This window comes from Populus euphratica, unplaced genomic scaffold (genome assembly GCF_000495115.2).
Source record: "Populus euphratica unplaced genomic scaffold, PopEup_1.0 scaffold95.1, whole genome shotgun sequence".
NCBI classification, from domain to species: domain Eukaryota; kingdom Viridiplantae; phylum Streptophyta; class Magnoliopsida; order Malpighiales; family Salicaceae; genus Populus; species Populus euphratica.
The window spans coordinates 997,638-1,009,731 of NW_011499885.1; the positions used below are offsets into that span (position 1 = coordinate 997,638).

Here is a 12,094-nt window from a genome sequence, read left to right on the forward strand (position 1 = left end):
AGCAGTCAAACCGAAACATAGCTTGCCAGACTAAGCTTATTAAATTTACAAGTGAACACCAGCAACGATTCATATAAGGTCCAGATTGAAATACAATCAGTCAGCCACCAAATCCAGTGAGAAAACCTCAACAAAAACTAATGCAGACAAAGCAATGGCAAAATAAATGCATTTTGTTTGGGTGCGGTGCAAAATGCAAACCCAATTCATAGCAGGTCACCAACTCAAGCAACTGGTGGGCGGAGCACATGATCTTGCGATGTATCCACTGCAGCAGGTGGCATGAACTGCCACATGGCAACCCCTGGATAACTAATGAAGGGCATTAATTTGTTGCCAGGTGCTTGGGCTTGAGTAGTGAATGCTGCAGGGATTGCAGGAGGGGCAGGCATGAAGCTGGGTTGTGAGTTCATGGTTTTCAGCTGCTGCTCCAACTTCTCCTTCTCTGCCTTCAGCCTCTGCTTCTCATCGCGAAGCTCATTCTTCTCAGCCTATGGAAGACAAAGGAAAGTTCAAAAGAATTGCAGCGGTTGTATTAGGTGGCAGGATTTTATGCAAAGGGAAGAAATCAAACACATAAATAAATAGCTAGAGCCCAGAAGTCCATCACAATAAAAAATAGAATCTGAAGACCTTCAACTCTTTAATCTTCTCTTGAAGACTTGAATTTGAGTCCTTCAACGTCTGGGCTTCACCTCGTAACTGAGTCACAACGCGGACAGCATCAACCAAAATAGCAGCCTTGTCTGTTTTGGGAGTTCTCCCAGGATCCAAGATAGAGCCCAATTCCATAAACCTTGTAGACATTCCAAATACAGAGAGTGAGTGCCTAGGAGAGGGACACAGAGAGATAGAGACAAAAAGGGATGCAAAAGAATATGAGAGTACTTGTCATTTAGCCTATCCCTCCGCAACTTTTCCCTACATGCTTTGGAGCTAGACGCGCTACACGATTCAGATCTACTCCTGCAGCAAGGAAACATGTGTGAGAGAGAGGTGGGATGAAATCACTCCACAACATGCACAATCCAATCCACTTACTTAAAATGTAAAACAGACAAACAAATAATTCATGCATGTATCACACTTTTGTACATGCAAAACAGATTAACATAGTACCATGTTAAAAATTATTCCATAAACTGCATATAGAATAGAAGACATGATAACTAACACTTTTGTACATGCAAAACAGATTAATATCATCTTCATGATGCTTGTTTAGAAACACCTGTGACATGTATGGTGGGACTGGTAGCAATAGTTATCATACAGTAGTAAAAAGAAAAATTCAACGAACACAATTGGAATGGTTATCTTATTCAAATATATTGGCCTAATATCTTTCAGACTTTCACTTCAAAGACAACCATTAACAGCAAGCATGATTGCAAGAGACTTAACAGTAAAGGACAATCTGGTTTATTTTTCCTCAATCATAATTATCTACGCTCTGAAACCAGGTCTATGCTGTTCTGTCTCAGCATAAAGGCATCAAAAGGTGGGTGCAATTCTCAATTCCAACTCCCAAACTTTCCAAGGAAAACACATATACGGGGAATAAAGTTGAATCAGCTCAATAATATCAATAACCACATAATCATTACACGGAATTCAACACCCAACCCCTTGCTTTTTAAAGGGATTAGAGCAGAGAAAGACAAAAGAAGTTGTACCTCTTCTTGGAGTTTGGTTCCTTCTGCACATCACAATCCCCAAACGATCCATCAATTTCCACACTACACATGTAATCACACATGCACAAATGGAGTTAGAAGATCAAGTGAATAACCACAAAACAACAAGAAAGATGACATTCAAATCCAATTTAAGTACCTGTTACAAGTATGTAATTTATATATCCAAAACAAGAATAGTAAATGTCACAAAAGATAGAAAAAGGAGGCGAGCGGGGGAAAAAAGACTAACAAGGAACTTAGAACGGAAAATAAAAAAAGGCCCTTCAAGTGAAAAGGGTTGTTATCTCTCACTCTCATTAATGGAAATATGAAACACTAATTACGAAGCAAAAGTCAAAAGCTGCCCATTTCAAACTATTATAAAAGAAAGAAAGTAAGCCCTCGCTGTTTGCAAGTTCCTAATTCATAAAGAAAATCCATGTGCCATACTTGCAACTTACACAAGGTCTCAATAAGTACTACCCTCTTGTCCACTTGCTTATACAGTTGAGTACTGCCTCATTATACAATATAGCTATACTATTCGTCTGTGTGTAAATGATGCAAATCAAACTTCCACTACTTAAAACTGAAGCTCATGTCACATAAAAAAAAAAAAAAAAAGCAAATTGGCCTCTAACTACAAGATTATTCAAGGTAAATACGCCCCATAGTAACCACCCTTCAAATTTCCCCCAAGACTCACCGCAATTCATCTTGTAATCAACCTACTAGTTAAATCAAATCATGCATCAACCACCAAATTCTCAAAGGAATAATCCAAAAGTCAATCATGCCTTGAACAATTACATAACTCATTTGAAACTCACTTAACTACTTGCATTAACAAGCACAAAACAACCAAAAATCATAGAATCTCACTATTCTTAACAAACCCTAATCAATAAAACCCCTAAATCAGCCAAAACAGAAATAAATCCCTGCTTTTTTATATTAATATGATCTAAAAGCAACGAAAATTCTAGGGAAATTGGGAAATTTAACGAAAATTCAACGAAAATCCTACCCGAATTTAGGAGACGAAGAAGTAACAACAGGAGCAAAAGCGTTTAAGGTCTGGTGGTGCTGTTGTTGTTGAACCGGGGGCGAAGGAGATGGCCAGGAGAAACCAGAGAAATTGGGATCATGAACTGTAATATCATCCATAAAATACGAATCACTCACCCAACCCGCGTTTCCCGTTGACGCCATTTCTCCCCTTTCCACTCAATCAGCAATTGATTTCCCAGAAATATTTTGTGGGTGTGTTTTTTCTGTTCGATTTTCCTGGAAAACAAACAGGAGAGAGGGGAAAGGGTTATATATTGGTGTTGGTGTTGGTGTTTCGGGGTTGTGTTTTTTTTTTTTTTTTTTTTCTTTGGGTTGGGGGGGGGAGCAGAAGAGGATATGATTGGTGGAAGATGGTGGTGGTGGTGGTGAAGATTCGTTCGTCACGCTGCACACCCACTTCCACCCTCCAGTATCCGCTTTTTTTGGGCTTTTCTCGTTGGGCTTTCTTTACCAATGAATTTTGGTTTTGGGTATTGCTTTTTTTTATTATTATTATCTTTATCACCAGTAAACTTGGTTACGTTGTTGTGATGATGCCACCTGTTCTTTTTTATATTTCAAGTGGGATTTGAGAACGATTAACAAAAAAGAGTCTTCATTCTTGATCACTGGTATTGCGCTTTCTAACTACAGTTCCAGGAGAGAGAATAGAATATGATTTTATTACATTCAAATTGACTCAAATACGGAACTCAACCCACCATAAAATCAGCTTCAATTAAGTAATTCGAAGCTTTAAAAATTATTATTATTATTATAAGAAAACTACAGGCTGCAGATAAATTATTGTATCCACACCTATAAAATACTATTTTATAATTTATTTACCGGTATCATGAATTTGATTTTTTCCCTTTATTTGTAACCTTTAAATTTGTTGAGAGTGGAGCCTTAAAAATTTTTTATTTGCTTTTTATAAACTTATCTCAATCTCATAATTCAAGTCCTAAATTTAATAAGTTTGTCTAAGTTGACTCGAGATATTTTTTTCTCTACTTTTTCTAATTGAATTTTGATTAATTCATCTTCTAATATTAGATTAATTAGAAATTAGACTTTGTAATTTATTTTTTTATTTGCTTTCTATAAAATTATTTTAATCTTATAATCTAGGTTATAAGTTTGGTAAGTTAATCTGGGTTAATTCTATTTATTTTTTCAGGTTTTTTTTAATTGAATATTTTTTTAATTGGACTTTCATAAAAAAATTTATTCTTATAATCTAGGTTGTAAGTTTAATAAGTTAATCTGGGTTAATTCTATTTATTTTTTCAGGTTTTTTTTAATTGAATATTTTTTTAATTGGACTTTCATAAAAAAATTTATTTGTATTTTGTAGGATTACCATAATTTCTTACTTAAATCATGGGTTTGGCAATTTGACTCGATTTATTTTTTATATATTTTTAATTGTTTTTTTTTAAATTCATCCTCTAGCAACTCATTCTTCTTCTTTTTTTTATTTTCTTAATATTTTATTGATTGAGATTTTGCTTTGTTATTTTTTAGGTAATTCATCCTCTAGCAACTCATTCTTCTTTTTTTATTTTCTTAATATTTTATTGATTGAGATTTTTGCTTTGTTATTTTTTAGGATTTGTTTTCTATAGGGTCAATCCCTGGCTTATTACTAGGATCACAAGTTTTGAAGGTTAGAACGAGTTGATTCTTGTCATTTTTTAGGTTCTTTTTATAAAATTAATTTTTTTTTAATTTTATCTTTTAATATTTGATTGATTGGTAATTAGTATTAATGTTCTCTTTTTTTACTTTTCTTTCTATGAGATTATCCCAATCTTATAACTATGGTTGCGAAGTTAGAAAGTTAAATTGGGTTACTCAATTTTTTTTATTGCTTTTTTTAAAAATAAATATTTTTTCCAGTTTTATCCTTCAACACTAAGTCGTTTGATAATTAAAATTCATAGTTTTATTCAATTTATTTTCAACTAAGTTACCCTAGTATCAATTTTTAATATTGATATATTAAATCAATCTGGATTTCATAGCTTAACCCATTAAATTTATGATCTGAGTGATGGACTCCACTTGGTTGAACTTTGTTAATAGGTATAAAAACATTTATTTTTTACTATTTTTTAGTCAATTATTAAATAATAAAAATAAAAATTTAAAATTCAGTACAAACCAAGTTTAAAATAAATTTAAAATGATTAACTATATAAAAAACAAACAATTGATGAGAATAATTCACAGAGCCTAAAAAAAAAAAAGTTAAAGCGAAAGATCACAGTGATCTATGCTATCGATATTTACTGGACCCTAACACAGAAAGACTACATTTCCAGCCTTTGCAGTGCAAGCATCATTGTAATACCTGAAAAATCACAGAGCATCAGATAATTCGTTCATCATATATACAATGTTGCTTGTGTTGAGAATAATTCGTTCATGTGTAATTAATTACTAGCTGGAGATCACATAAAATTATTAATTAAATTAGGTTTCTGGAGATCAAAATTGTTTGATTGGTTGGTATAATATAAACCCTCATTAATTATACATGATTAACGGCTACTAAAATGAATTCTTCTAATGGGATCTGTTTGATTCAAATAGGATTAAAAGAATCATACATTAGTGAAAAGACAGCTTCTCATCCATAGTTTTCTGGATGCGATCATACAATGTCAGCAGCAGATCAGCAACGCCTTCTCCACTGTAACAGCACGGAAAATCAGAATATTACTACATTAAATCTACAACGAGAGTGGATTTCATAGAGCAGTTAGGAAAGCTAAGCAAAACAAAGAATCTAGGGAGGGACTTGGACATGCCTAACTGTGCTAGTAGGTAGAATCCTGACAGCTTCTACTCCTTCCTTCATTAACGCAGTTTTAACCTGGGATTGGAAACCATAGATTATAACAAGGATGAGAAAACGAATTGAGAAATCACTCTGTAAAAAGATGGTGAAAAATAGACAAACTTGTTTGATCCTTGAAGATAACTCAGATTGCACCTCTGTCCTCTGCTGTGGTACTGCCCTTGAAATAGGAGTGTTGGGGCAATTTTTCCATCCTAAGAGTTTGTCCACCTGCATAATTTCGAGACAAAAAATAACAATTAGAGGATCAAGAATTAAAGCAAAGCCCTTTTTGCTGAAGAAGAAGAAGACCTTATTCAATACAAGGACGAAATCCTTATGAAACAATCTCAAGAGCTTGACTAAGTCAATTATTTCGTGATCGACCCCAACAGCAATGTCAAGAACTAAAACAGGAAGATCACATGAAAGCCAAGCCCGCAGACGCTTATTAGAATCTGACGATTCCGAAGTGAAAAAAGGAAATATATAGAAGGAGGAAACTGACTATATATTTCCTTTTCCGAAGTGCTAAAGGAAGAGTCCCAAAACAAGAAGCGGTGTGCTTACAGCGGCGATGTCACAAGCCGGTTCGAGGCCAAAGCCGGTTCGAGTCCTGTCCCTGTCTAAGAACGTCAAAATGATGGATGTGGACAATTGCAGGACGTTTTTGAAGCTCATGATCACCGGAAATTAAATAAGAAAGGGCCTCTCTCTTCCATTATTCCTGGTGACCGTCAGCGTAACCAATTAATTCGTAATTATAAGACATATTTATATATTACCGCCATTGTTTTCCTTTTCTCTATCCATTTCTCAAGAGAAAAGGAAGAAATAATGGGGTACGATAAAGCTCCCAGTTTCATCTAAAATTCAAGTTCAATTCTTCTATATATTTGGAATTCTCCTCAACCAACTTTTGTAAAAACTTTAGTCTCTGTATTGTTATTATTTTATATTTTATTTTTATTTTTAAAGGTTAAATTTAGAGACTCAAAAATAGGTTATATCAATTATTATTATTATTATTGTTCGGATGACATCAATGTTTGCCATGGGAAAACCATGTGTTACTTTTTTTGCTTATAAAAAAGAGTGATTAGAGTTTTAAACTTTAAAAATTTATTTTTCAACTTATTTTTACTTGACAACACTTGAAAAAAACATTATGAACATTAAAAAACTCATTTTTAATATAAAGCATTCTCTAATCACGTTAAAAAATAAAAATCCAACAAAATAAAAAGATCTCAATCTGATTTTTTTTTTTTGGCATGTTTGAAGGGAACACCAACTCCATTGAACATTTCCTTTCCAAGATGAATTAATTGATATTTAGAGATATTTTTATTATCAAAATATGATCGGATGAACCCCTTCTCTTTCTTCTTCATTTTCCATTAAATTTCTCTCTCCTATCTCAATATTTAGAGATCAAAATGTGAAAAAAAAAATAAAGTTGAGGATTGAAACTAAAAGAACAAGGACCAAACATGTATAAATTAAAATTAAGGGATCATATTAATTTTTTCCGCTTTTTATTAATAGCACATATGAAAATTTTTTTGTTTTTTATCTATGTTAATTTTGATCCTTGTTCTTTTAATTTTGTAACAATAACCTAAATTCTAATTTTATAAAATTAATTTTTAATTTAAAGTTGAAATATTCTCTAACATTTATGCAAACCAAAACAATTCTCAGAACATAAATTCATGCCAGCATAACTTCTAAGAAAAAATTTAAAAAAAAAAACTCAGTGACCAGAGCTTGAAGAACTAAAAATCTAGCTAAGGGACCTTGAATACAAAAAAAACAAAAAACAATCTCATGAATAGTGCTATAATTATAATTGTATAATATTAACGAGTCCAAGGCTTATGACCCGACTATGGTGCAAGAAGTGGACACTAATAATGATGTCAACAAATTCTAAGGGAACCAAGGCAGGATTTCCCTTAAAACGACCAGCATATATACTTGTTATTTTTTTTTTATTATTATTAATATAGATATTTGTGCCAGATTGTTAATATCTTAATTAATTTTATAAATTTTAAAATTAATAACTAAATAAACCTAATAATCATGTTTTTTTGTACAAATACGCTCGAGATTATAGATACTTGTTACTTGCTAATAAGGGGGAGCCACAATATTTTCAGAGCCAGTCAAGGCCATGTTCAATACAAGGCGTTAAGGTAGTTGAAGCTCAGAAGACATGTGCAAAGGCGACGTGGGAATTAATGATACAATGACAAGAGATTTTATATTTGATTAATGATCAAAATTTGGTGGATCTAGATAAATCTGGAAGTGAATCGAAGCGAAGGTTTCTATTTCAGGTCCTTCTAGTATCACCAAGCAAATTGTACAGGATTGGCGCAGTTGGGTTAAACCATTTTCTTTTAATAAAAAAATATTTAAAAAATAATAATATTTTTTTAAATAAAAAAATTTAAAATTTGAAGCATGTACTTATTTAGATTCAATAAGTTTAATTAGTTTAATAATATGATAAAAAAAATTAGTGACAACAGGAGATAATTCAAAAAAATAATAATAATTTGAGTTATTTTGGATTAATTTGTAAAACCAATAATCTCTTGTATAAGATCAGGATAATTTTACAAAAAAATATAAAAAAATAATAAAATTTAATTTTTAACAAATTTAATATTAGTGGATGTAATTAAAAAAATTCAATTACACAAAAAAATATACAAAAACTTAAATTAACTTGCGCTAATCTTCAAAATATGTGGCCTGAATCTTAAGATTGAGATCATCTTATAAAAAAAAAATCCAAAAACATTATTAAGCTAAATCCCTGATCAATAAAATATTAAGAGGTAAGATTGAAAGAAAATTTTTAATAAAAAATATCTAATATAAAACAAACAGCAACAAAAAAAAATAAAGACCAAACTTAATATAAAAATATAATGAGATCAAATATTGAGGTGATGAAATTAAAAAATAAATTCAGTTAAGAAAATGATTCAAAGAAAAAAATAACAATTAAAAAATAATGATAAAATCTAATAGTAAAAATATAATTCTAAAAACTATGATAAATAAAATAAATAGCAATGATGACTTAATCTACATAACAAGAGTGACAAATATGTTGATGCGTATAATGCATGTGTTATTAACTTTTACTTTTAAAATTATTAAAATATTAAATTTTTTATTAATTAATTTAGTTATAATAAAAAAAATTATGATGAAAATGTGAAAAAACCTCAAGAAATAAGTTAAAGAAATTTTTTTATAAGGGTAATTTAGTTATTTTATTATGTTTTAAAAAAGTAAAAACTTGAAAAAGACCTTGAGTGCATATGATTAGATTATTTTACCTTTTTCTAAAGGTTAAAAAACAAATATATACTACTAATTAATATGATAATGATTAATAAAAAAATCTTATAAACAAATTATATTATCAAAATAACTAAACCATTGATTTTTTTTTAAATGAGTAAAATAATAATTACACGGTCAATAATAAATCGTGTCTTAAGTATAATAATAAAATTGCCTTGCCATTCAATGTTTTTTTTTTTTTTTGGTGCTTTTGGTGTAGACCGATTTGATCATGTTGTGTACTGTGTCGATGTTATGAACAAGTTCAGGGGTGATTTTATAGAGGATTCAACATGCACAAGTAATGCTGAGGAGTTTTGAAAGCAGATTCAAGCAATTGATAAATTATCCGACACACCCAACATTATTCTACTAACGGTATTTAATTAATTAGATTTTTTTATTATATTATTATTATAGTTAAGATCCTTTTACTATTCAATCAATTTACAATTAACACCCTCGTACTTGTGGTTTTTAAAGGTGTGACGTGGAAAACTTGGATGAAAAAAAGCTGGATAAACAAAAAATAATTTTTTTATTAATTTTCTGGAATTTTAAGAAAAGAAAAAAAATGAAAATCCCTGTTAACAACCCCTACTCTACTCGTAAATAAGCTATTCTTTTTATACGTAAATTCTTTTTATATGTAAATATAGTTGTGATTTTTTAAAATATTTTTTATTTAAAAATATATTAAAATAATATTTTTTATTTTTTAAAAATTATTTTTAATATTAGTACATTAAATTTATCAAGAAATACCAAAAAATATTAACTTAAAAAATAAAAAAAATTAAATTTTTTAAAAATATTTTAAAAATACAATAACAATAAAACCATGAAGATACACCCTTTCAAAATCATCAAAAATTACATGATTGATCAACGCTATATCATTTGCTTAAAACAAAAAAAATATTCATGGATGTCATATCAACTATATTGATTTTAAAAAATAATTTTTTAATATATTTTTAAATAAAAAAATACTTTAAACCATTATTATAATTACAGACAGCCCGGACGATGCGCAGAGAGAGAGAGGTGATATTTTCTTAAAAATATCAAGAAGCTGATAAATGCCTAGGGTAATTTGGGAATTCCAGGCTTTAAGAATTAATTTTTTATTCATCGCACTTTTCTGCATCCAAATTTGACAGTGACACATAACAACATCCTTGACATTTGACAACATCAAGTTATAAAGGTCTTGATTATAAACGGCATGTTTTAAGGATGTCGTTCATAACTCAATGATAAAGGAACCTCACAAATAAACACCAAAATTTAAAAGTAAAGGGCAGAGAAACATTAACCTTTTTTTGTTTTTCGAATTCGAAGTAAAAGAACTCAATTGATTTGTTGTGCGGTCCAGATTCGTAGGCTAATGATGTTTTTCCAAGATCATTAACTAAAAATGAATGGGTTTTGATCAAACAAGGATTGGCGCACAAATAACACGTGTAAATTCAATGTTTATTCCATGATTACACAAAATTAATCAAAAAGAAAAAAAAAACCAAACCAATGTCTCTGATTTTATTGCATTTAGGTCCAAAAAAAACAAATTTCATTCATCTCATCAAAATTCCCTAGAATTCAGGTTATAGAAAGCCTGATAGATGGCAAATTCCGGTACTATTATGCCCATGACATACTTGTAGGAGGACCGAAGGAGAGAAAGAACCAGTAAACCCATGAACTAAATCCTTCCAAAACAAAATTGGATTTAGGTCTGAAAAAACAAAATCCCATTCACCTCATCAAAAGTCCCAAGAATTCAGGTTATAGAACGCCTGAGGCATGGCAAATTCCGGTACTAGAACGCCTAAGAATCATAAGGAGGAGAAATCAACCAGTATCCTAACAGTAACAATGGTAGGGCGAAAAACACAAGTGAGAAAGCCACATACCCATGCCCATTCCCATGAAATGAATTTCTTCCAAAACCCATAAAGCCATGAGACTCATTACTGTTACTACTGCCCAATACTACCGTGTTCAATGGCTCAATATCTTCTTCATGCACATCCCCTGCACGTTGTTCCAGATTTATCTCTTGTTCAACTTCCGCAACTTCATTGTTGCGATTATCATCCCCACCAGATTGCAAATCCGTCGCACGATCGCCCTCCTGAATTTCGGAGGAACTTACAGTAGGAGGAACAATGTCACCAATGCCAACATCATCCATAACAATGCGATTAAACGGAGGGTCGATATGACATCTCTCCAAGGCCAATATTAATAGGTCAATGTCATTGTGGGGATTTTCGTTGTTATTCATGGTTGTCAAACGAAAGAAGTTCGCTTTCAATCAAGAAACAGGGGTTGCTGGGTTCCAAGAAACAGGAAACAGAGGTTTTTGTGTGTGTCTGTCTTAAAGATTGCAATGTGAGTATCCTAATGGGAAAAAGAAAAAACAGGTTTTCTTGAGGGAGGGACAGCAATGTTCTGTTCGAAAATAAAAAGAAACAAAAGTGGAAAACAAGGTATAGAATGTGGAGGCAGATAGAGAGAGAGTTGGGCGCAGAAAAAGGCGTCTTTTTCAATAAGGAAACGAAATATGGAAGTTTGATTTTATTTGAAGGTGAAAGCAATGGGTTTTATCTAGTTCAGAGAGCTGGGCAGAGAAAAAAATTGGTGGATTATTTCAATATGGAAATGAAAGTGCAGTTGAACCAAACTCTTTTTTGAGCGAGCTGGAAGAGAGCGCGAGAGATGTTATGTGTAGTGAAGAGTAAATGTGAAGACAGAGAGAAAGATATGGCTGTTTTACAAGGAGACCAGCTTTTTGAACACAATGTAACTTCACAAGGAGCCCAAGATTTATATCGAAAACAATGTCCCTGATTTCATCTACAATTGATAGGAGTTGATATCTTATATCCTTCAGTATATATGTTATGCATAGCATGTTGTTTCCACAGGATTTTTGCTAGACTCATCATCACGAACCAGTTTCTATGCAATCTATACACTTAAGACCGATTTTTTTTTTTTCGATCTTCTGTAAATGGTGCGAAAAGTAACTCACTGATGCAGAAGAAGCAAATAATGGAAAGTGTACAGAAAGTTTGGAGATGCCAAGACTTGCAAATTTGAAGAACAACGGGTTGTGTATATAGGGAATGAATAATCTGTT

General features: G+C 31.4%; 1 protein-coding gene across 1 annotated transcript; it reads right to left on the minus strand.

Moving 5' to 3' along the window:
- LOC105130190 (transcription factor ILR3-like) lies at positions 1 to 3,183 on the minus strand. The gene is made up of 5 exons (XM_011032589.1): positions 2,707 to 3,183; positions 1,677 to 1,739; positions 889 to 966; positions 634 to 796; positions 1 to 491 (listed from the first exon to the last, which is right to left on the minus strand). Exons 1-5 carry the CDS (start codon positions 2,889 to 2,891, stop codon positions 225 to 227), a joined length of 756 nt encoding a protein of 251 aa, XP_011030891.1. The 5' UTR covers positions 2,892 to 3,183; the 3' UTR covers positions 1 to 224.
- Positions 3,184 to 12,094: the final 8,911 nt, after the last annotated feature.

What these genes read in the sequence shown, in the direction of transcription:
- LOC105130190 (XM_011032589.1), bottom strand. Translation starts at nt 2,891, where the DNA reads ATGGCGTCAACGGGAAACGCGGGTTGGGTGAGTGATTCGTATTTTATG. An exon ending in AGGGATAGGCTAAATGACAA is followed by an intron (nt 797 to 888) that starts GTACTCTCATAT and finishes AATGTCTACAAG; the next exon opens with GTTTATGGAATTGGGCTCTA. An exon ending in AGAAGATTAAAGAGTTGAAG is followed by an intron (nt 492 to 633) that starts GTCTTCAGATTC and finishes TGTCTTCCATAG; the next exon opens with GCTGAGAAGAATGAGCTTCG.